Source organism: Neofelis nebulosa, chromosome 3, assembly GCF_028018385.1.
Source record: "Neofelis nebulosa isolate mNeoNeb1 chromosome 3, mNeoNeb1.pri, whole genome shotgun sequence".
NCBI lineage: Eukaryota > Metazoa > Chordata > Mammalia > Carnivora > Felidae > Neofelis > Neofelis nebulosa.
In genome coordinates, this window is record NC_080784.1 from 50,040,904 (window position 1) to 50,062,508 (window position 21,605).

General features: G+C 50.4%; 1 protein-coding gene across 7 annotated transcripts in view; it reads left to right on the top strand.

The window, feature by feature from the left end:
* Nucleotides 1-20,798, top strand: part of PTK2B (protein tyrosine kinase 2 beta) — a 125,445-nt gene extending 104,647 nt beyond the window's left edge. For 5 of the 7 annotated variants that reach the window (XM_058720738.1, XM_058720740.1, XM_058720739.1 and 2 more), the window contains 14 exons: nt 44-159; nt 1,894-1,994; nt 2,382-2,471; nt 3,349-3,553; nt 6,160-6,268; nt 7,498-7,563; nt 8,812-8,937; nt 13,983-14,129; nt 14,454-14,489; nt 14,860-14,884; nt 16,580-16,626; nt 17,303-17,440; nt 17,696-17,776; nt 19,693-20,798. In XM_058720738.1, coding sequence (XP_058576721.1) covers nt 44-159; nt 1,894-1,994; nt 2,382-2,471; nt 3,349-3,553; nt 6,160-6,268; nt 7,498-7,563; nt 8,812-8,937; nt 13,983-14,129; nt 14,454-14,489; nt 14,860-14,884; nt 16,580-16,626; nt 17,303-17,440; nt 17,696-17,776; nt 19,693-19,908 — 1,503 coding nt within the window. In that variant the 3' untranslated portion in view covers nt 19,909-20,798. The remainder of the gene's footprint in view (nt 1-43; nt 160-1,893; nt 1,995-2,381; nt 2,472-3,348; nt 3,554-6,159; nt 6,269-7,497; nt 7,564-8,811; nt 8,938-13,982; nt 14,130-14,453; nt 14,490-14,859; nt 14,885-16,579; nt 16,627-17,302; nt 17,441-17,695; nt 17,777-19,692) is intronic. The other 2 variants (XM_058720741.1, XM_058720743.1) reach the window with 1 other exon arrangement.
* Nucleotides 20,799-21,605: the final 807 nt, after the last annotated feature.

Consider the following 21,605-nt stretch of genomic DNA (forward strand, 5'->3'; position numbering starts at 1 on the left):
GCTACCTGCCGAGGTCTTGACAGCACTTTCCCTCTTCCTACAGCTGGGCCACTACCTAGAGCGAAACAAGAACTCCCTGAAGGTGCTCACTCTCGTCTTGTACTCCTTGCAGGTTTGCAAGGCCATGGCCTATCTGGAGAGCATCAACTGTGTCCACAGGTGGGCTTTGGGAGGAAGCTGGTCTCTTTCGTATGACCCAGGGAGGCTGGGGTAATGCAGGACTTCAGAGTCACAGAGACAGAGATTGAAAGCCCAGCTTTGGTCCTGCTCAATGGGACAACGTGAGCATCTTCTGGGAACCCATTGCCTCATCTGCAAAGTGAAATGGCGATATGTGTCTCACAGCGTTGCTATTAAGAGTAGTCTAAAGTGCTGGGCATCTGATTGTAACTCAGGGCATCTAGCCCACTTCCCTGTGGGTTCTAAGAAATCGCTTCCCCACTTGCATGGAGCTTGCTTTCCTCAGGCTCACCTGCTTGGTGACACATGGCCCGGGCAGGGGACAGGACTTGGGCAGTGTCTGGAAGATCCTGAGGTCTGGGCCCTCCCCAGCCCAAGCAGCTGGCCCCGCACTGGTCCCCAGAACCCCTGAGCTGCCAAGTCCTAGTCTCCCTCTGGCTGTGGAGTGGCCCTTTCTCCACCCAGCTTTGTTCCTATTCCCTGAAAAGAAGGTCCCAGCCAGGAGGGATATGATCCCCTGGAGGAGACAAAGGGGGGTGCTCTCAAAGCATTGGGGCGAGCAGGTGAATTCTTCAATCCCACACCATGAACGTGGGATACGTGGCCCTGTGGGTGTTACTGTGCAAAGCAATGTGTGGGGATATAAACGTTCATTCATTCATTCATTCATTCCATTCACTCATTCAACACATGTGGAACTTCTACCCTGTGCTTGCAGGCGCCGTCCTCGGCTCTGGGATGAAGTCGTAATTAAAACCGACAAAAATCCCTTTCCTTGTGGAGCTTACCTCATAGCATGAGGGGAAAATTCGAGATGTAAATAGTCATGGGGTGCAGGTGGTGGGGTAATGATTTGTTTCCTTTGTTTGTTTGGGTGAAGTCATCATGCTTTGGAATCAGCTTTACAGTAATAAAGACAAATGGTAGGGAACAGAGCCTGCCTGTGAGGAGCAAGCAGACAAGCCGATTTGGGGTTAGAAATGATGCCAGGAACATGAGGTAAACTGAGTCAGTGGGTTCTCCCTGGGGAGGAGTGAGAGCTCAGCTCTGGGGTTAGGCTGCCTGGGCTGACCCCTTTTCGCACAGGGAACCTACTGGGCCAGCTCCTTCCACTCTCTGTGCCCCTGTCTCCCCCTCTGTGCCAGGGAGGCCTGCGGGTCTTCATGTCACAACACAGAGTGTTGTGTAAATGTGTAAAGCATTTGGGTGGTCTTGGCTGTCCTCGTGCTCCGTGAAGGGTATTTGCAAGCTGTTGCTTTCTGCCATGACAAAAGCCAACAGTCCTATGGAGTTGCAGAAATGGGAGAATAATTGTGATCAGGAAAGTTGCTTGAAGAACCAGCAGGGTGACTCCCTCCCTGGCAGGGGGCAGGATATAGCCAACAGGGCAAGCGTGTGGAGCAAGTCCTGGGACCTGAAATAAGCTTCACACTGGAGCCATGTGAGAAGGGGTGATGGGAGAGAAAGCTCAACAGGGAGATGGTGGAGGGCTTTGTGTGTGGCGGGACCTGAGGGCCAGTCTAGCCTCCCGCCCGAGTAGGGCTTCAGCAAGTCAACTCAGTGGGTCAGGGAAGGGCTGACCCATAGAAGTGGCCCTGTTCTGCTCCGGAGGCTGGGATTGTGGCCAGCACTCTTCCCCTTTATCTCTCTGTCTGCCCATCTGTCTGTCTCTGTCTCTCTGAAACATTCTGAACCTTCACACTTCTCTCCCAGGGACATCGCCGTGCGAAACATCCTGGTGGCCTCCCCTGAGTGTGTGAAGCTGGGGGACTTTGGCCTTTCCCGGTACATTGAGGATGAGGAATATTACAAAGGTGAGGGGAGTTTGGCCTCTGCTTTGTCCCTGGAGAGGTCTCTGCAGCCAAAATAAAAGAAGAGAAAAGTAAAAAGAAAAGAAAAGAAAAGAAAAGAAAAGAAAAGAAAAGAAAAGAAAAGAAAAGAAAAAGACAAGAAAGAAAGAAAGAAAGAAAGAAAGAAAGAAAGAAAGAAAGAAAGAAAGAAAGAAAAGGGTAAAAAAGGAAAGGAAAGGAAAGGGAAGAGAAGAAAAAGAAAAAAGAAAAAAAAAGAGAAAGAAAGAAAGAGACTACAGTTGGTCAAGCCCAGGCAGGCCAAGGGTCTCTGGAGAATAGGCTGTATTTCCGGATAATTCTGGCTCTTTCTTCCCTAAATAATCCCTGTTAAACCTCTTTGCCCACCCAAAGCCTCTGTGACTCGTCTCCCGATCAAGTGGATGTCCCCTGAGTCCATCAATTTCCGCCGCTTTACGACAGCCAGTGACGTCTGGATGTTTGGTGAGTGGAGTTTCAGCAGAGTGTGGGAAAGGGTTCTGATTCTCCCCTCCATGACCAGGCTATGAGGGGGTGCCGGGGGCAGGGGTTGGGACCCCCACCCCTGGGTTGCAAGCGTTCTCTGTTGCTGTGGCCCCTGAGAAGTCTCAGAAGTCCCACCACTAGTGGTGGGTTGGAGGCAACATGGGCTAAGGGCCTGCCTGGGCAGTATTGGCTCATCTTCCCGAAAAAGGCTCGAGGGGAGCATGCACTCCACCAACCAGCCCCGGGGACTGATGTGGGGACGCTCTGGAGGGCATCCTCAAAGCCAAACTCTGAGGTTTGTTCTGAGAAGGAGGAAAAGGGAGAGGTAAGAACAAGACCAGGTGATAGATGGACAGACCCTTAGAGAGCACACAGCCACATAGATTTTCCCTCTTAGTTCTCCACAGCCAGCCCAATAAATCTCATTATTATTATTCCCATTTTCCAGATAAGGAAACTGAGGCTCAGCAGGCTAGGGGCTTGCCCATGATCGTGTAGGCAGCAAGTGTTGGTGCTAGGCTTCAAACACCAGCTTTCACATAGAAGCTTCACTCCCTCCTATGAGAAGGACTGGTGGAGTCCCAATGACATGCCTTTGACTGCCCTTCCTCCTGGCCCCACAAAACCTAGTAGCTTCATGAGAACGGGGTGTAGGGAGGCGAGCCCTAGTTCACTTGCAGATGCAGGTGATTGGTCCCTCCATGGACCACCACGGTGAGCCCCCAGGGATGCTAGAGGGGGAAGCTAGGGAACACGGGAGGTCTGATTGCCAGTTTTCCCTGAGGAGGGTGCACTGGCCTCTTCACGCATGAGTCCTCCCCAGAGCAGGTCCTGAGCCCTCTCCTCCTGCCCTCAGCTGTATGCATGTGGGAGATCCTGAGCTTTGGCAAGCAGCCCTTCTTCTGGCTGGAGAACAAGGACGTCATCGGGGTGCTCGAGAAGGGGGACCGGCTACCCAAGCCCGACCTCTGCCCACCTGTTCTCTACACCCTCATGACTCGCTGCTGGGACTACGACCCCAGTGAGAGGCCCCGCTTCACTGAGCTCGTGTGCAACCTCAGGTGACCATGGAGCAGGGGTGGGGGGCTGCAGGCACAGGGCCCCCAGAGAGCCAGTCTCCTCTAGAGCCCTTCTTACAATGTATTTCCTTAAACAACATGCAGTTGGCCACCTTACAGATGAGAGAATTCAGGTTCAGTGGCAGTGGCGGGTGGGGCTGGGACTTGCCACCAGTACCTCCCCTCTGACCAACATGGAGTCACGCATCCAAGTGGAAATGACTGGTGCTCCCAGCAGAAGCATGGTGCAGTACATGTTACAGACACTCAGCAGCTTGCCAGAGGCCAGGGGAGGGAAACTGAGTTCACCATCAGACACAGTGAGCCTGGGTAAGCCTCACCATCTCGATATGTCTCAACCTCAAGCTCCTAGTAAGTGCTCCAAAAATATTTTTTAGGTTAGAACCCAAAGTCTGAACCAGACTTTCACTGACATACCTGTGCTCTTTACAAAGACATGGGGTGTGCCCTACAGGAGGCCCAGCTCGGGCATGCGACCCACACCCCCAGCAGCACCTGGTGCCTCTCCTCTGCATTTGATTGTTCCTCCCAGATAGTAGAGAAGGCAGTGATTGATTTTTGACTGTTAAGACAGTGACCCATGGGTCACCTCTCCCTTCTAAATGGAGCATTGACAGCCTGGAGGTCTGATCTTTCACCCAAGAGCCATTACTCTCTGGGTACTGGGAGGTCCCTGGTGAAGGGTGCTATCAGAGTACATTTTAGAGGGTCTCCCTGTTTTCTTGGTGGCCTCCCTGCCAACAACTCCTCCCTGGGTGGTCTGACTTTTTTTTTGGCATTCTTTAGGGCAGGGGTCAGCAAACTTTTTCTGTAAACAGCCAGATAGTAAATATTGTGGACTGTGCAAGCCATATGGTCTCTGTTACAACTACTCAACTCTGCCATTATAGCTCAAAAGCAGCCATAGACAATACATAAATAAACGAGTGTAGCTGGATTTCAGTAAGACTACTTGGGGGAACTGAAATTTGAATTTTTATATAATTTTCACATGTCATGAAATTTCTTCTTTTTATTTTTTTCAATCGTTTAAAAATGTAAAACCATTCTTAGTTTGGGGCCATTCAAAAATAGGTGAGGGGGCTGGATTTGGCCTGTGGGCAATAGCTTCCTGGCCCCTGCATTAGGGAATCTAGTGTTTCATTAACATTAAAAACACCATGACTTTAAACACTGCAGTCAACACATTGGCATTTTTTAGAGAAAGAAAATAGTTCCTGGAAACTACTTTTTGGGGAGTTACCCCAAGGGGCATGCTGGAACTGCCCAAGCTAAGGCAGTGGGAATGACACTGAATTTGTCTGCAGGGCATTCCAACACAGTCTGCAAGGCCTTCAGCTTAAAAGACCTCTCTGTACCTGTCTTTCCCTTCGTTGACACTCCTGATTAATTTTAGATTCATCTCTTTGGTCAAATTAGAGAAGCCAAAGTGTTCCAGGAAAAGTATTTGAAAGATGTAATTTGAAAGGGCCAAAGCTCTGGGGTGATGAGGGTGGGGGGGGGGGGTGTCTTAATTCACCCTGGGGGCTTGAGAACCACGGGAAGCTACGACAGGTGCTTCTCCATGGGCTGAGAGGCATGCCCTATTAGAGGAACAAGTCCAGCCTCCTCCATGGATGGAGTTAGAAGCAGGCTTTCTGGTATAATTGGAAGGATATCTGAAGACCCCAAGGACCCCAGGATATCCCCCCCTCCCCCGCCGCCCCTGCTCAAGCTATAGCCTGGGAGTCCTCCATTAGAGTTAAGAAAGGATTTGATGAGTGTTTCCTAATTGGGGGAGGGGGGGCGGAAAGAAGAGCCCATTTAATGTCAAACTTTGAAAATTCCTTCCTGTAACAATAGTTATATTTTCAGAATTTATTGATTGGCAAAATGTATTAAGCTATATAATGAATTTTTAATATAATATATAACATAATGCTTGTACACTTGAAAATACAAAACCAAATAGTGTATATTCAGTAGCACATAATACTTGGTATACATATGAACATGTGGATTCATGGACTCCCTGTAATCACTCCAGAGTCCTCTAGGGTCTGTGACTCTCAAGTTGGGAACCACCAGATTGGGTAAGAAAGGCAAGAAGCATGCGCATAGCTAACCCAGGAATGAATACATAGCCATTTCTCATTAATATATACCAGGAATGTGTTGATGGGTGATTTAATGAAAAATAGGAGATATAGGAGATATAGAACACGGGCCTTGGTTATGAAGTTGGCTGGGATATCAGAAATCTACATAGGGGGTTGGTGCCAATAATAAGCACAGGAAGGCAAGATGCAGGGGGAGGTGGGTGGGAGACATGCTTGCACTACCCTGTTGGACTGGCTCTCCAAGGACTTTTTCCCCACCATAGATCCATTCACGTGATTTTCCCAACTTCACTGTTGGGGGAGCAGCCTCACATCCATCTTCCAGCCTTCTCAGAGGGGTCTTCCCTGGCCACTCTGCAGAGGAAACAGAAATGGGATCCAGTGGTCCTTCTTTGGGCCTCTCCGGGCTTCTAAGGAAGGCAGAGAAGAGGTCCCAGGAGCATCTTTAACTTTATTCCTCTTTCTTTATCTGACCTGATTCCTTGGCAGTGACATTTATCAGATGGAGAAGGACATCGCTATAGAGCAGGAAAGGAATGCTCGTTACCGACCTCCCAAAATCTTGGAGCCCACAGCCTACCAGGAACCCCCACCCAAGGTAAACAAAGCCCTGGTCTCATGGATCCTGTAAATCAAGCAGAACTGTGTCCCCATCTAGCCCATCTTGGCCTATGTACCATCCTCCCTTTTCCTCCAGCATAAGCAGGATGTACTCCAATAGTCCTCTTGGCCCTCAACCCAACTGTCCATCAGCACTGAACTCAGCACCCATCACATGGGTCCCCTGGCTGGTTTGATATGAGACCCAAGACAGCAGACCTCTCAGAGAGAAGCTAGGACAGGGAACCACCCTGTAAACTCTGCCCTTGCGGGGCTGGAGCACTTTTCTTTCTGGTGTTTTTCAGGGACAAATTAGATGTCCCTGAGGGCACATGAATGGGGAATGTCCCTTAATTCCTTATGTTCAGTTTCCATGTACATGCCCTACATGGTATCTCTAGGCTCAGAATCCAGTGCCCTGCTTGCCATGCCATTAGGTGGGTGGGTTTTGAGGGACCATGCCTATATTAGTCAGCTCAAGCTTCCATAACAAAATACAGTAGACTGAGTATGGAGGCTGGGAAGTCCAAGATCAAGGTGATGGCAGATTCATTGTGTGGTGAGCACTCTCTTCTTGACTTACAGGTGGCCACCTTCTCACTGTGCCTTCACACAGCAGAGGGACCAAGAGCCCCAACTCTTATGACCTCATCTAACCCTAATTATGTTGCAAAGGTCCTAACTCCAAATGCCATCACACTAAGAGTTGGGGCTTCAATATATGAATCTGGGGGTGGGGGACACAAACATTCAGTCCATAACAAAGTCCTATCTGGTCCAGGACCTTTTCTCACTGTCCCCCTTGCCTGGCATGCCCTGCCCCTTCCCTCAGTCAGGGCCCAGCTCAGTATTCATTTCTTCCATGAAGCCCCTGCAAGGCCATGAGGCCTCGCTGACTTGTTACCTCTGAAAGTATGTGGCTTTTGATAGCTGATTTGACAGGTATTCCCATATCTAAAGAAGCTACACAACAGAGATTGGTAAACCCTTCAATTAGTGATGGCCCCCAGGAGGACAGGAAGACTGGTTTCTTTGTACCTTCTTATCACTCAGCATATAGTGTGTGCTCAATAAGTGAATGCAAATGGTTTTAATGATAATTTTGCCCCTCATGTCTCCTTCATTCTGAATAAGCCTGACCTGTGTCCAATCTAGTATTCCCTTTGATGAGCATGGTCACTCAGGGAGAGAGCCATGGACTGACTCATCTTTGTGATTTCTCTCCAGCCCAGCCGGCCCAAGTATAGACCCCCTCCACAAACCAACCTTCTGGCTCCCAAGCTGCAGTTCCAGGTAAACATGAAACCAGAGGGCCGGGAAAGTTTGGGGCCATTTCTTATCTCAAGCCATCCTGAAATTCCATTCTTGTGCCTTTGAGGAGTAGCCGTTACCTGCTTGGGTTATTAGGAGATGGCCTGCACTGACTCTTCTTTGGTACCCACGAGAGAAGTTGAACTCAGAGTGCCAGATATCAAAATGCAATTCTACCAGGCTGTCCTCAGCTAAGACTTACCTCTGTCCATAGTGTTTGTTGCTCTGTGTGCCTGCCTACAGCTACCTCTCTATGCTGAAGGCCTCTTCGGCCCCCTACCCTGAAGAAAGCTTTCTGAGAAGGAATTTCAGGCAGTTGGGGACAGTTGGTATTCCCCAGGGAATGGAGTTGTTCCCTGGGGCTCCCCTCGGAGGCCCTGAGCAGAACCCAGGTGGGCAGAATCAGTCTCCATCTGAGCTTTCCTCACACCTCCATCATCACCAAACATGAGATCTTCCCAAGCTGTTGGTCCCTGTCTGAGAATGTCTGTCTTGTGTCTCAGTCCTGCATCTGAGTCATAGGGAGCCAAGGCCCATCTCTTTTCTTCTCTTACATCCCTCAGCTCAGAGTCACTGCTCAACAATGGAGCATCTCAACCAATGGAAACAATATCTATTTACCTGGTACTCCTTACAGAAATGTGCTGTCCCATGGTCCTATATTTCTCAAGGAAATGGTCCAGTACCAAAACAAGGCTAACCAAGAACTAGCAGATACATTTTTGTCCTGTAAAGAAAAAAAAATCTTGATGCAGAAGACAGAAGCAATATTCCTAAAAAGCATCATACCTTTTTGTGTGATGTTTAAAATAATGATTAAACACACACACACACACGCACACACATTTCTGTGGGCTAATCATATCTCTCAGTTTGCAACATGACTATGAAACAGAGCTCTTTTCTGAAGAGTCCTAAAGGCAGAGACATGGACTCAGTAGATCAGTAACATAGGTGGACCCCATGGTATGCAGAGCATCATGGTGGTTGGATGCTAGATGAAAAAGAGGCCACAGCGGTGGTGCAGACGCTAGGCAAGAGCCACGTGTGTTGTCCTGTCACAAGACCAACGAAATGCCTACACCACATTCTTTATTAGCTCCTGAAGAGCAAGTCCTATTTCTCCAATGGTGTCCATTAATGTTTCTCTGTGCTCATGTTTGTAGCAGCTAATAGTCCACCTTCTTGCCTTGTCCCTGTGCCTGGTGCTTCTTTGCTTCTCCTGAATAGGTCCCTGAGGGTCTGTGTGCCAGCTCACCTACGCTCACCAGCCCTATGGAGTATCCATCTCCTGTAAACTCGCTGCACACCCCACCTCTCCATCGACACAATGTCTTCAAGCGCCACAGCATGCGGGTAAGAGGGCTCTGCATGCTGGGTCCTAACCCGAACTGAGGAGGCTGCTAGAGGGAGGCGTCTGGGCCACCAGAAACCCTACATCCTCAGGGTCAGGAGGTGCCCTCCATGCTTTAATGCACCAGCCAGCCCACCAAGGGGCTCTGTGATGCCCTCTCTTTTGCAAACACACTGGAAGCTGGGGGCTAAACCCGGCTCTGCTCTCAAGGACACCCAGCTGGCCTGGACCTGCCCCTGTCCATACTCTGGTGCTGTGGCAATCGTGTCAAATCTCCCCTTTCCTGAGCCCTGGGGTGGTGTGGAGGTTTGTGGGCAGATGGCAACCAAACCTGATGGTGCCGGAGATCCAGGAGGCTCTACCCAGTTCTGCCCTTCCTACATGATTGCTTAGGTTGCTAAATCTCTCCTCAGTCAATGGAAAGGCTTCCTTGTGGCTCTACTTCTGCTGCTTTTGTAAAAGTTGCTGTTGTGTGGGAAGGAGCTTGGGGGTTAGTGTGGGGCTAAGCCACCCTTCCCAGTCATGTCTTTGTTATAACTGCCAGTGAGGTCTTGTGGACTGGCTTCTGATTGCCAAGTCTCGCAAAAAAAAAAAAAAAAAAAAAAAAAAAGGCAGCTTTGCATATAAAAGTGACACCCACTTGCCCCTTCTCAGCACCCATCTTCTCCTTCAATGGAGCCATGGTCAGCTGGCATGAATATTTGATATACTTTACTAAACTGGGTCTTGATATGTGACAAAACAAACCAAATGCATTATTTTAGTTCTATCTCTGTATGCAAGAGTGATACTTCAGGCTCAGTATACTTGACTCTGAAAGTTTTTTGGGAAAACTACATGTTTATTCCAATAGATTTGAAAAATAGAGGAAAGTATGTTGACATGTTCTGTACTATTATTCTCAAATTAGGGAAATTTTTAAATGCATAAGATAACTTAGAATTCTAGGCAGCAAGATCTATTGTGGACTAAAATTTCCCCTGACCTCGCTCACTTTCCCCTTTTATGTTAATTTAACCAATTTATATCTTAACATATACTTAACAATAATAAAACTGAAGTTTTAAGCATGCACTATAATTTAGAATGTTCAGTTCCTCCACCTTCCTGTCCTTGACTCTATTTGTAGTTGAGTTTTAGCGAATTTTGCTTTAAAGTGTGTCCTTTTAGAAAAAACTACTTTGCACGTTTCCAGGGTGGCACTGCCTTTATCTAATCCCTGCTTCACCATAAGAACTTTGTTCAGTTCCATAAAGACAGACCGTGCAGCAGGAAAAAAAAAGGCCTTTGTGTCAGGGATTTGGAAGTATTTGCCATAAGGAATGTCTGCCTAAAAGAATATAATGAACATTTCTTTCAGTAAACAACAACAAAAAAACCTAAAAAATACAAAATTCATTTTATGGTATACATCTAAAAGACTGAGAAAACCTCTTTCAGGTAAAATGCTGGAAAGGTATAACAGGCTTCCCATCAAGCATTTGAAAGCATTTAACAAAAATCAGAGACGGTTTTCCCACAAAAACTATTTTTTGTCCTGACTGACTCTATTGCCTTACTCATCTGGGAATCTAGAATTCCACACCAGGGTCAGGATGGCAGCAATCCTTCTCTTGAAGGATTAAACCACAATTGAGGTTTAAATTAATAATAAAATTCAATAAACTACTACTTTGTGCAGGACCGGTTAGCCAGGCACTGTCCTAGGTGCTGAAGGGAGAACGAGAGACTTCAGCCCTCAGTGAGCTTCCAGGCGGCCAGAAGGAATAGGGCGGGTGCATGCACACTAACCTGTGATGCAAGCCATAAAGCTGGGAGTGGCGCACAGAGGTAACACAAAGGTGCAGTGGGAGATCAAAGAGAAGAACAGCTTCCAGCTTCTTTTTTTTCAGCTGGGCCTTGAAGGATGGGGAAGATTTGGACAGGAAGAAACTGGGATATGGGGGATGAAAGAGTCATCAATCAGTAGGAGCCAAGACTGAGTGATGTGAAGCCACAGGGCAAGTGCGGGAGCTATTTGGCTAGAACATAGAAGGATGCATTTGGATATGGAAATAAGACTGGCAAGATGGGAGGCAGGTAGCCAAAATATAGAAGGACTCACAGCTTTGCGAGAGTCACTTTAAGGTACCACCAGAACCCGATTCCTTTTAAAAGTGACCAGCAATGTAAGTATCCATTACCTGATAGGAGTATCTGAGGTACCGTGTAGGCAAGTAAGCCCTAACGTGATTAATTGTTAAAAATCTAATGTTCACCTTGAGTTTTATTATGCAATTTTAAGTCATAGGAAAAAAATTTCCAATACATGTTAAAATATCTGATGAGATGGTGATCAGACTTGGGGCACCCTAGGTATTTGAGTATTGGGAATTTTCTTTTAATGCTTACAAAACTACACAGTGCTTTCTTGACTACTAACTTCTTCTACCAGCATTTAGTCTCTCTCAGTCTAGCCTCGTCTTACCTTGAGATTCCTAGCTTGACAGTCACAATATTTTACACTTAGCTCCTGTGTTACTATTTGCCAATAGCCTGGGGCAGCCATACCATTGTGTTTGCAGGTGTTGACATTTAACCATGGGTATTTATAACCTTCAAATACCCTCATTCTGGAGCATCAGCCTCTGAAATAAATCTTACTTATTTTATCAATTCTATGATTATAAAATACTCTTATGTCCTGAAACTTGTCTTAAAATAAAGTCTAACTCAATAGCCTCCAGCTGAGGTGATCTTACCTCAGAGGGGACATTTGGAGATGTCTGGAGGCATTTTTGTTACAACTGGGGAGATGCCAAAGGTATCTAGTGGGTGGAATTGCTGGTGAGCAACCTACAATTTACAGGAAATCTTCCTCAATAAATAATTATCTTGGGACGCCTAGATGGCTCAGTCAGTTGAGCATCCGACTCTTGATTTTGGCTCAGGTCATGATCCCAAAGGTCATGGGATCGAGCTTCACATCAGGCTCCGGCTGATTGTGAAGCCTTCTTAAGATTCTCTCTCTCTCTCTCTCTCTCTCTCTCTCTCTGCCCCTCTCCCCCCCCCACCGCCTCTCTCTTTCTCTCTTTCTCTCTCTCTCTCTGTCTCTCTCTCTCTCTCTCACCTCTGTCTCTCTGTCTGCCTCTCTATGCCCCCCTACAAGAAAAAAAAATTATCTGGTCCCAAATGTTAATGGTACTGAAGTTGAGAAAGTCCTGGCTAACTATTCCTTAGTTCTCCCTATGAGAACAGGGACATTGCATATTCTACTACCACTGCCCTCCCAGCACCCAGCCCTATGCCTGCCACATAGTAGTTGCTCAATAAGTAGTTGTTGAATGGATTAACAAACAAAGAATATTTCAGCAAGAAATGTAACTTGCAGCGGAGTGGGGGTGGGGGTGGGGGAGAAGTATTGTTAGAAATTGAGAGCCATGATTGAAACTCAGTGAGCACTAGGAAATATAACTAATTTGAAACTGTGTTGTTATATTCAAGTGCATTTTAGAGGGTTTGGTTGGAAAAATCTTTTTTAGAGGCTTGGCAGAGATTATGGCTTGCTAAAGTAGATAGAGAATAATTTTTAGCAATTTATGCAAGTGACTTGTATGTAAAATGGCCACTTTAAAAGCAAGGATCTGAGGAGGCTGCTGGTCTGAATGCCATAGAAAGGTCCTGCCCCTGACAGAGCACACCCTGGGCTTTATGCAATCGAAAAAATGACATATAGCACTCATGAGTCCAAGAGGCCAAGGTAATCAGGTACAGCAGAAAAAAGCAAAAGATGTAAATGAACCCTGGGGTAGATTAAGGGAAAAGAAGTACTAAGAAAACATGTAACACCTCCTGTTTAAAATGGGGTTTTTTTTAAGTTTATTTATTTGTTTTGAGACAGACCGAGACAGCATGAGCAGAGGAGGGGCAGAGAGAGGGGGAGAAAGAATCTCAAGTGAGAGAGAGAGAGAGAGAGAGAGAGAACTCACAACCCTTGAGATCATGACCCAAACCAAAACCCAGAGTCAGTAGCTTAACCAGCTGAGCTCCCCAGGTGCCCTTGTAATACCTTCTGTTTAAGAAATAGCAGGTAAAACTATTGCTCCGAAGCCCTTTAAACAAGTTAAGACGGAGATTAGATTGATGAAGCCAGGGAAAGGAAGCATTTATTGCATATCTATAGATCCATATTTCTTTAAATTTTGTTCTCCACTTTTTTTAGTTCATACATTTCTTTTAGCCTTTGGCTAAATAACCCAAGCTACTAGCTTAAAAAAAGAGTACATTTTGGGGGCGCCTGGGTGGCTCAGTCAGTTGAGTGTCCAACTCTTGATTTTGGCCTCGGGTCATAATCTCACGGTTCATGAGATCAAGCTCCGAGTAGGGCTCTGCACTGATAGCATGGAGCCTGCTTGGGATTCTCTCTCTCTGCCCCTCCCCCACTCTGTCTCTCCTTCTCTCTCAAAATAAATAAATAAGTAGATGAGTAAGTAAATACATAAATGTTTAAAAAATAGTAAAGAGTATGTTTTCATAAAAAGACGCGGTCACACGGGCGCGGGCCGTTGCCCCTTCCCTCAGCCTGTACCCTGTATGGTACCCTGTATGGTGTAGCTTTGCAGCCACACCACAGCTCCTCAGGGCTTCCAGACCCACTGCCACGGTGTTCGGGTGACGATAAGCACCCAAGGCTTTCCAGAAGACTGGCTTTGCATTTTTTAATTTATTAAGTGACAGCAGCCACAACAAGTGCCACCTGAGAAAATAACATTAAGGCGGTAATTTGAAAATAAAATTGTATTAGCAGATCGAGCCGTTGTTTAAATACAATGCATGTTCAGTGCTGTGCTCTCGGGCTCCAAGTTACACTGCAGCAGGGGCACGTGCTCGGGGCTGACGGATCCAATAACTGTGTACATATACGGCTGCGGATTTAAGAACTGTCCAATGAGAAAGCAGCTGGCGAGGCCAAGGCTCGTGGCTCCCACAGGCTCTTCTGAGGATTGCCCTTCCTGGGCCTGGGCACGGGCTCACTGGGTCCTCTCCTCTCTCCCCACTGACCTCTCAGGAGGAGGACTTCATCCGACCCAGCAGTCGAGAAGAGGCCCAGCAGCTATGGGAGGCCGAGAGGCTCAAGATGCGACAGATCCTGGACAAACAGCAGAAGCAGATGGTGGAAGATTACCAGTGGCTGAGGCAGGAGGAGAAATCCTTGGTGAGAAGCCACTGAGTCGTGGGGGGGAGGGACCCCCCGCCCCCTCGGCCCCCCACCTTCTCCCCGCCCCCCTCCCCCCCCCGCCCTCCAGCCCCCTCGGCCCCCCAACTTCCCCCCTCCCCCCACCCCCCTCCCGCCCCCGCCGGCAGCACTGCTGAGCACAATTTGATAAAGGCACTTGAATGGGAGCTGTGTTCACACCACCATGTCCATCTGTGTCCTCTTGCCTCCCCGGATGATGAGAGTGAATGCCCTCCATGCATCCTTGGGGTTTTCAGTTCTAGAATCCTAAGAAGTCGTTTGCTTTGGTTTCCTCCTCTGCAGGATCCCATGGTGTACATGAACGATAAGTCCCCGCTGGTAAGTCACCGGGAGAGGGTTCTGCCTTAAAGCGAAGGCCTGGGAAGGCATGGGAGACAGCAGGACCCTCAGCCCCAGGCCCCCTGCCTGCCCATCCATTCCCTTTTTGCCTCTCACCTCGGGAGCCTGACTTCTCCCGTTACTTGGATCTCCACGAACCTCCATTCCTGAGCTCCCTCTTGATCGACGCCCACAGTGCATCCTTCCTCTGCCATAGGGCCCTCCCGACCCCTGGGACAAGAGCTCGCCGGTGTCCCCCTGCAGCTATGACCTCCAAGAACACAGTTGAGGGCGTGGGGAACAGGTCAAGGTGGGGGGGGAGGTGTCCCACGAACCTCATTGGTGACACGTTCTCTCTCCTCCCTTCCAGACCCCAGAGAAGGAGGCCGGCTATAGTAAGTGTCTGCGCCCTTCCTTTTGGCAGGAACTTCTGCTTGACATCTTGCGTGGAGCCCCCATCCGCGCTCGCTGCCCACTGCAGACAGCAGCAGAATCTGCTTGCCATTTTAAGAAACGCTGCCTGTTTCAGTTCAGAGTGCGCAGAGAGGGCCCGTCTGGGATTTGGTATTTAGTCTCAGCTCCATCTACCGCCCCCACTGTCTCCCTGCCCAGGCCTCTTCTTGTCTCCCTCTGTTGCTGGGGTCCTCAGCCCTCATTTCAGTGTATCTCCTTCTGCATTTATTTGGAGATGTTAGTGGTTCTTCCTATCTCCCCCTCACTGTGTTGGAGGCTGCCTGCAGGGATAGTAAAGTTGCTCCGCCCGCCTCTCCCAGCGGATGCCTCTCTTCCCTAGGCCCCTAGGATGAAAGAGAGAGAGGGCCCCAGGGATGGAAGAGAGGGGACAGGGGCAGCTAAGCCCACAGGGCCTTTCCAGAAGCTGCTGCTGAAGGGGGGTCAGGAAGAGTCAGCAGTGAGCCAGGCTCATCTTTGTCATCCTAGGGAGGGTGAGGCTGATGATCATGGTGATGGTGATGAGCAACCAGTGACAATGACAACAGTCACAGGAAACTCACCACTAGCCAAGCGCAGGCCCAAGTTGCTTGCAAATGTTAGCTCTGACCCCACAGCAACTCTATCAGATAGGCGTGATTCATCGTTACGCAGGGCGCCAGGCTGGCTCAGTCGATTAAGTGGCTGACTTTTTAATATCTATTTATTTATCTTGAGTGAGAGAGAGAGAGAGAGAGAGAAAGCAGGGGAGGGACAGAGACAGGGAGAGAGAATCCCAAGCAGACTCTGCACTGTCAGCACAGAGCCCGACACAGGGATCAAACTCATAAACTGTGAGACCCTGACCAGAGTTGAAACCAAGAGTCAGACCCTTAACCACCCGAGCCACCCAGGCGCCCCAAGCGTCCGACTCTCCATTTCATCTCAGATCGTGATCTCACAGTTTGTGAGATCCAGCCCCGCATCCGGCTCTGCTCAGGCAGCACAGGGCCTGCTTGGGATTTTCTCCCTCTCTCTCTGCCCCTCCCCTGCTCACGCTCTCTCTCATTCTCAAGAAACATAAATAAATAAACATTAAAAAAAAAAAAAGGTCCTTACGCCCATTTTACAAAGGACAGGAAACCGAGGCATAGGAAGGTCAAGTAACTTCGAATAGTGTGGGTCTTCTGCCGTTTCACTTCCTTGAACCCCAAACACTCAAAGCAGACCATTAGGGAATCCTCACAAGTCTACCCCAGGAGCTGCTCTGGCACCAGGTCAGGGGCTCCACAGCCACCTGTTACTTCACAGAGTGAAGTTTCTTCCCCGTGACCATCAAGGCCAGCGTGTGTGCTGTTCCTCAGGGGCCAGTGTGTGTCCAGCAGGCACTGAGACATCTGTGCGAGGACTCCACCTCCGCTGCAACTTTGGCTTTTGCTTTCTATAAAACGGACAGTGGTGTTTGACTATGGGAGGACCAGGGGGACCAGAGCCCATTTACCCAGGCACCCTCCTGGAAACACCTTCGGGCTTAGTTTCCCTGGGGCTCCCAGTAGCAGAAGAGAGGAGGTTGGCTTGGTTGGCAGCAGGTATGAAGGGAAGGGCCAGGGTGCTGAGACCCTCCCCACCCCCCCCCCACTCACTCTCCCTCCTCCTTGCAGCGGAGTTCACGGGCCCCCCACAGAAGCCACCGCGGCTGGGTGCTCAGGTACGTGTTGGCTTTGCCGAAGCTGGTGATGAGTTTGAATCAGGGTTCCACGAGACGCAAGGCTATGAAGACTTCAGAAATAATCCAGTCCTGTATCCTCACATAGCTGAGGCCCAGAGCGAAGAAGTGTCTTGTCTAAGGCCACACAGCTAACTCATGAAAAAGCAAGGGGAAACCCAGTCTCCTTGCCTCCCGTGCTCGCTCCCTGATGTGCGGGAAGGCTCACTGGCCCAGCCCTAAGAGCAGGACATGTGGACCCCCTTCCTCTCTCAAGCTGCCCCCTTGGCTTCCCACACCCACACGGTTCTTACTGTAGCTGATGTTCCTCATTCTAGAACAGTGGGTGTGAGCCTTGGCTGCCCATTAGAATCATCCAAGGAGCTTTGAGAGCCACCTGGCCCCCAAACCTGGGTGATGGTTTCGTTGGTCTGGTGTGAGGCCAGCCACCGGTATTTTTTTGCTTTAAGACTCCCTAGCAGACTCTAATCTGAGAACCCCTAAAAGCAGAAGGGAGGGGATGCATCCCCAGGACAGGGCACTGTTATGTCAGAGAAGAATCTTTTCAAACTGGGCTGGCGGCCACGTTGGCATCAATAGCGTCTGCGCAAGAAAGAAGAGCAGTGTCCTCCAGACTCATGACCCTCCCCTCTGGCCGCTTACTTCCCCCCGCCCCCAGTCCATCCAGCCCACAGCCAACCTGGACCGGACCGACGACCTGGTGTACCTCAATGTCATGGAGCTCGTGCGGGCTGTGCTGGATCTCAAGAACGAGCTCTGTCAGCTGCCTCCCGAGGGCTATGTGGTGGTGGTGAAGGTGAGAGCTGTGGACGGGGCAGGCGGAGGCTGCTCATTCTGGCCCTGGGCGGAAGGGCGGTGGCGTCGAGCTCCCTCGTCTGCCCAGTAGGCGACTTTCTCAGAAAGACTCCCTTTAGCTCAGGGCGGTCAGAGGGAATTTAGTGCCCCGTAGACACGGAGGGCACATACCAGCCCGGGAGGACTCTTCCCCAGGGAAATACAGCTTTCTCCAAAAGCAAGAAGTGATAGTCCCCCTCCTCCCTCTCTCTCACAGAACGTGGGCTTGACCCTGCGGAAGCTTATTGGGAGTGTGGATGATCTCCTGCCCTCCTTGCCATCATCCTCCCGGACCGAGGTGGGTGTCCTCATCCCAGACTGTGTCCTCTGCTGTGCTTCACGCAGGAGACTCAGAAGGACAATGTGGTCAGCCTCGTTTCCATCTGCAGGGCCTTCCGCACAGGACATGTGCCTCCACACAGCAAATCTGAGCAGGACCACTAGGGGGCTGTGTTTGCACCCAGGGACATGACCAGGCTCCCAGGGGGAGTCTCCTAGTTTAAGTCTTACAGAGTTGCGGTAATTTTGCATGAGGGCGTGCACAGGTGGACAGACCTTCCCTTTCCCTTTTCCTTTCTGGTGATCCTTTATCTAATCACCCACCACACTAAGGCTGAAGTGAATGTATCATCAAAATAGCAAAATAGTTAAGGTTTCTTCAGTTGATCATTTAAATAATTTCCTTTTTTTTTTTTTTTTTTTTTTTGTAAGTGAGAAACAATTACTGAAAACCAAAATGAAAAGCTTGGTGTTCTATTCTTAGACTGTGCCTGGGGTGGCCAGAATAATGGCCCCCTAAAGGTGTCCCCAGCCTAATCGTCAGAACTGTGACTATGTTACCTTACCTGACAAGAGGGATTTTGTAGGTGTAAGTTAAGGATCCTGAGGGGCGCCTGGGCGGCTCAGTTGGTTAAGCGTCCGACTCTTGATTTCAGCTCAGGTCATGATCTCACAGTTCATGTGTTCGAGCCCTTGCATTGGGCTCTGTGCTGACAGCGCAGAGCCTGCTTGGGATTCTGTGTCTCCTTCTCTCTCTCTGCCCCTCCCCCGCTCTTTCTCTCAAAAATAAATAAATAAAAACATTTTTTTAAAAAATTTAAGGGTCTCGACATGGGGAGATTATGCTGCATTACCCAAGTGGGTGCAGTGTAAGTCCTTGTAGCAGGGTTGGCAGATGCAGACATCCTATGAGAGTCAGAGAAGGAGATGGGATGACAGAAGCAGAGATTGGAATATTGCCATTGCTGGAAAGATCCATAAGCCAAGGCAGGAAACAGCCTTTAGAAGCTGGAAAAAGCAGGGAACAGATTCTCCCCTAGAGCCCGTAGAAGGGGCATAGCCCAGCTGTCCCCTTGACTTTGGCCCCATAGGGCATATTTCAGCCTTCTGACCTCCAGAAGCGTAAGAAACTAATCTGTGCTGTTTTAAGCCACCCCGTTTGTCTTGGGTTAGGACCACAGCCATAAGAAACTCTGAACGTAGTTGAACGCCGAACAATACCGCCTCTCAACATGTGTTGGTTGTCTGTCTGGAAACCAGCACGGAGCTCAGGAGCACCCCGGGCCCCCTGCCAGGCTGTAGTTTGATTCCCCATCTCACATTGGTCAGCAACACAGCCTCCACTACCTGTGACTGTTCAAGACAAAACAACACAGGAGAGTTTGGTCATTTCCCAGCCTCCCTCTGGGTGGCGGCAGCAGCCCATAGAGGAGCCCCGCTGGAGCTGTCCCTTCTGATGTGAGAGCTCCTTACCTTCCCTCTGATGGCTCAGGTCATTCATTTCACTTGGTAAATATCTCTTGAGTGTGGAGTAGTGCTCAGCAGTGTGCTAGGCTCTGGGGATATGGCGGTGAAAACAAAACCCTACGGTTCAAAGCACGATCCCCGGTCTCTTGGTTTGACGGTAGACAGCTAACAAATGACTAAGTGCCCTTGTCCCCTGACCATTCACTCTAACCTTGGGCCAGCATGGGGGACGCTGAAGCGAAGGGAGGGTCTGCAGGGCTGCATCATACAGACCCAGCACGAGGTGGGCTGGGGGCTGGGGCATCTGTAATGTCCGTCCACGCCAACCTTGGACTCAGCCCACGCCTGGGTCAGACCTGCCCCCCAGCGAACTTCGGACTGCTTCAGCCAACACCAAAGGGGATGCGTGCATGGCTTAACTTTTGCGGCCCCTCAGGCTCCCAGCCTCTCTGTGCGCTTTTCTTACAGATTGAGGGGACCCAGAAGCTGCTCAACAAGGACCTGGCGGAGCTCATCAATAAGATGCGCCTGGCCCAGCAAAACGCCGTGACCTCCCTGAGTGAGGAGTGCAAGCGGCAGATGCTCACAGCCTCCCACACCCTGGCCGTGGACGCCAAGAACCTGCTCGATGCCGTAGACCAGGCCAAGGTTCTGGCCAATCTGGCCCACCCGCCTGCAGAGTGATGGAGGGTCGGCACCACCTGCCTGCGTCTTCTGCCCCTGCCTGTAGTGTACCTCCCCCGCCCCCACACCCGGCCCCTGCCTTGCCTTCGGTCACATGGGTCTTCTCAGGGGGAAGGCTGAGGGGAGTCCTCCCCTTGCCACTTTGCACGACCCCCTCTCCCCACCCCAACCCCCAGACTGTGCTGCTCAGGCTGCAGCTGGAAAGAGGGGACTCAGGGCTACAGATGCCAGGGGGTGACAAAGAGGGCTCAGAGGGAGCCCTGCTGCCACTGGCCACTCCCTCCTCACACCCGCCGGCCCCACTTTGGGGGGGAGAGGGGTCACACTGGTGCCCCTAGTGGCCACAATGGCTTTATGCATGGACACGGCAGGACCAGTGGAACCAAGCTATTCCTTCTTCTTCCGCTCACGGGGGTCCCCTGATGCAGAGGGACTGGGGAGGGGCTTTCCTTGGGGGTGGGCGGCTGGTGAGATGAGGGACGGGCCTGGCTTCCTTGTACAGTGTATATTGGAATTTATTTAATGTGAGTGTGGTCTGGACTGACAGCCGTGTGCCCCCCTGAGGGGGGACCTGGGACACAGTCCAGGAACAAGCTATTGGGAGTCCGGGCACAAGACGCCGTGTTGACGACACGCCAAGCGTCAAGGAGAGGGGGAGAGATGAGGCCAAAACAGGACTTGGACCACGAGATTGTGCCTCTCTTCCCTGTGCCCTTTCTCTCCCTTCCCTGACTCTGCCCCTTCCTTCTCTCCCTCTTTTCTTACTTCTCCTTTTCTTCCCCTCCCCCACCACCTTCCCAGCTGCCCCACCCCTCCCTTGTGTTGGTGCAGAATACTCTTTTACCTTCTTTCTAGTTGACTTGTGGATGAATTAAAATTGTACCATTTGCTTTGTGGTTTGTTTTGTTTGCTTGACCTGCTCTTTGTGGGGAGGGGGACACTGGCCTCAGGCCACAACCCTGGAAGAAATCAACGGTGCTCTGTTGGGCGCAGCTCCAGAGCCAATACTGGGCTGCAGCACAGAGGGGTGCATGGTGACGCCAGGGCATGAGGTCAGGTGCGTGCTCCAGCCCCTTCACCCCTGCACCTGACCGAAGGGTGACTTTCCAGTGGGAACCCAGGGCAGCCCCCTCCAGGGCCACATGAGGACCACCGATGACCGTCTCCCAGCTGGGGCTCCAGCGGGGCATGGGTGGTCCTGCGGATGCTGAGGAGGGGGTCCCACAGCTGAAAGAGCAGCGGCCTCAGCCTCATATTTCATCTCTTTACTCACATGCAAGGTGGATGGGAGATGGGCTAGCATGAGGGTACATCACTGCACAGGAGATCGGGTCTGGGAGAGCCAGGAGGGAGAAGGGAGGCTGGGAGGCTGCCCCCACGGGAGCTAAGAGGAGCCAGAAACCAGATGCGTCACAAAGTCTTGGGAAGAACTGAGGAGTGGGGGGCTGGGCCGAGGCATTGCAGATTTCCTCTGTGTCTGTCAGGGAGAGGTGAGTGGGGGGTTTGGAAGGAGGGTACCCCAGAGCCCAAAGGGAAGCTGGAAGTTCGCCCTGCTCGGCCTCCTCTCCGGGGTCCCCAGGCTGTCTGGAGAGCCCAGTGTCCATCTGCATCTGTCAGCGGCTGAGGTTCTGCCCTCCAGGGGCTGGACAGGCAGGGGTGAGGCCTGATCCTGGGGCAGGAGCTCTTCCAGGTTCCAG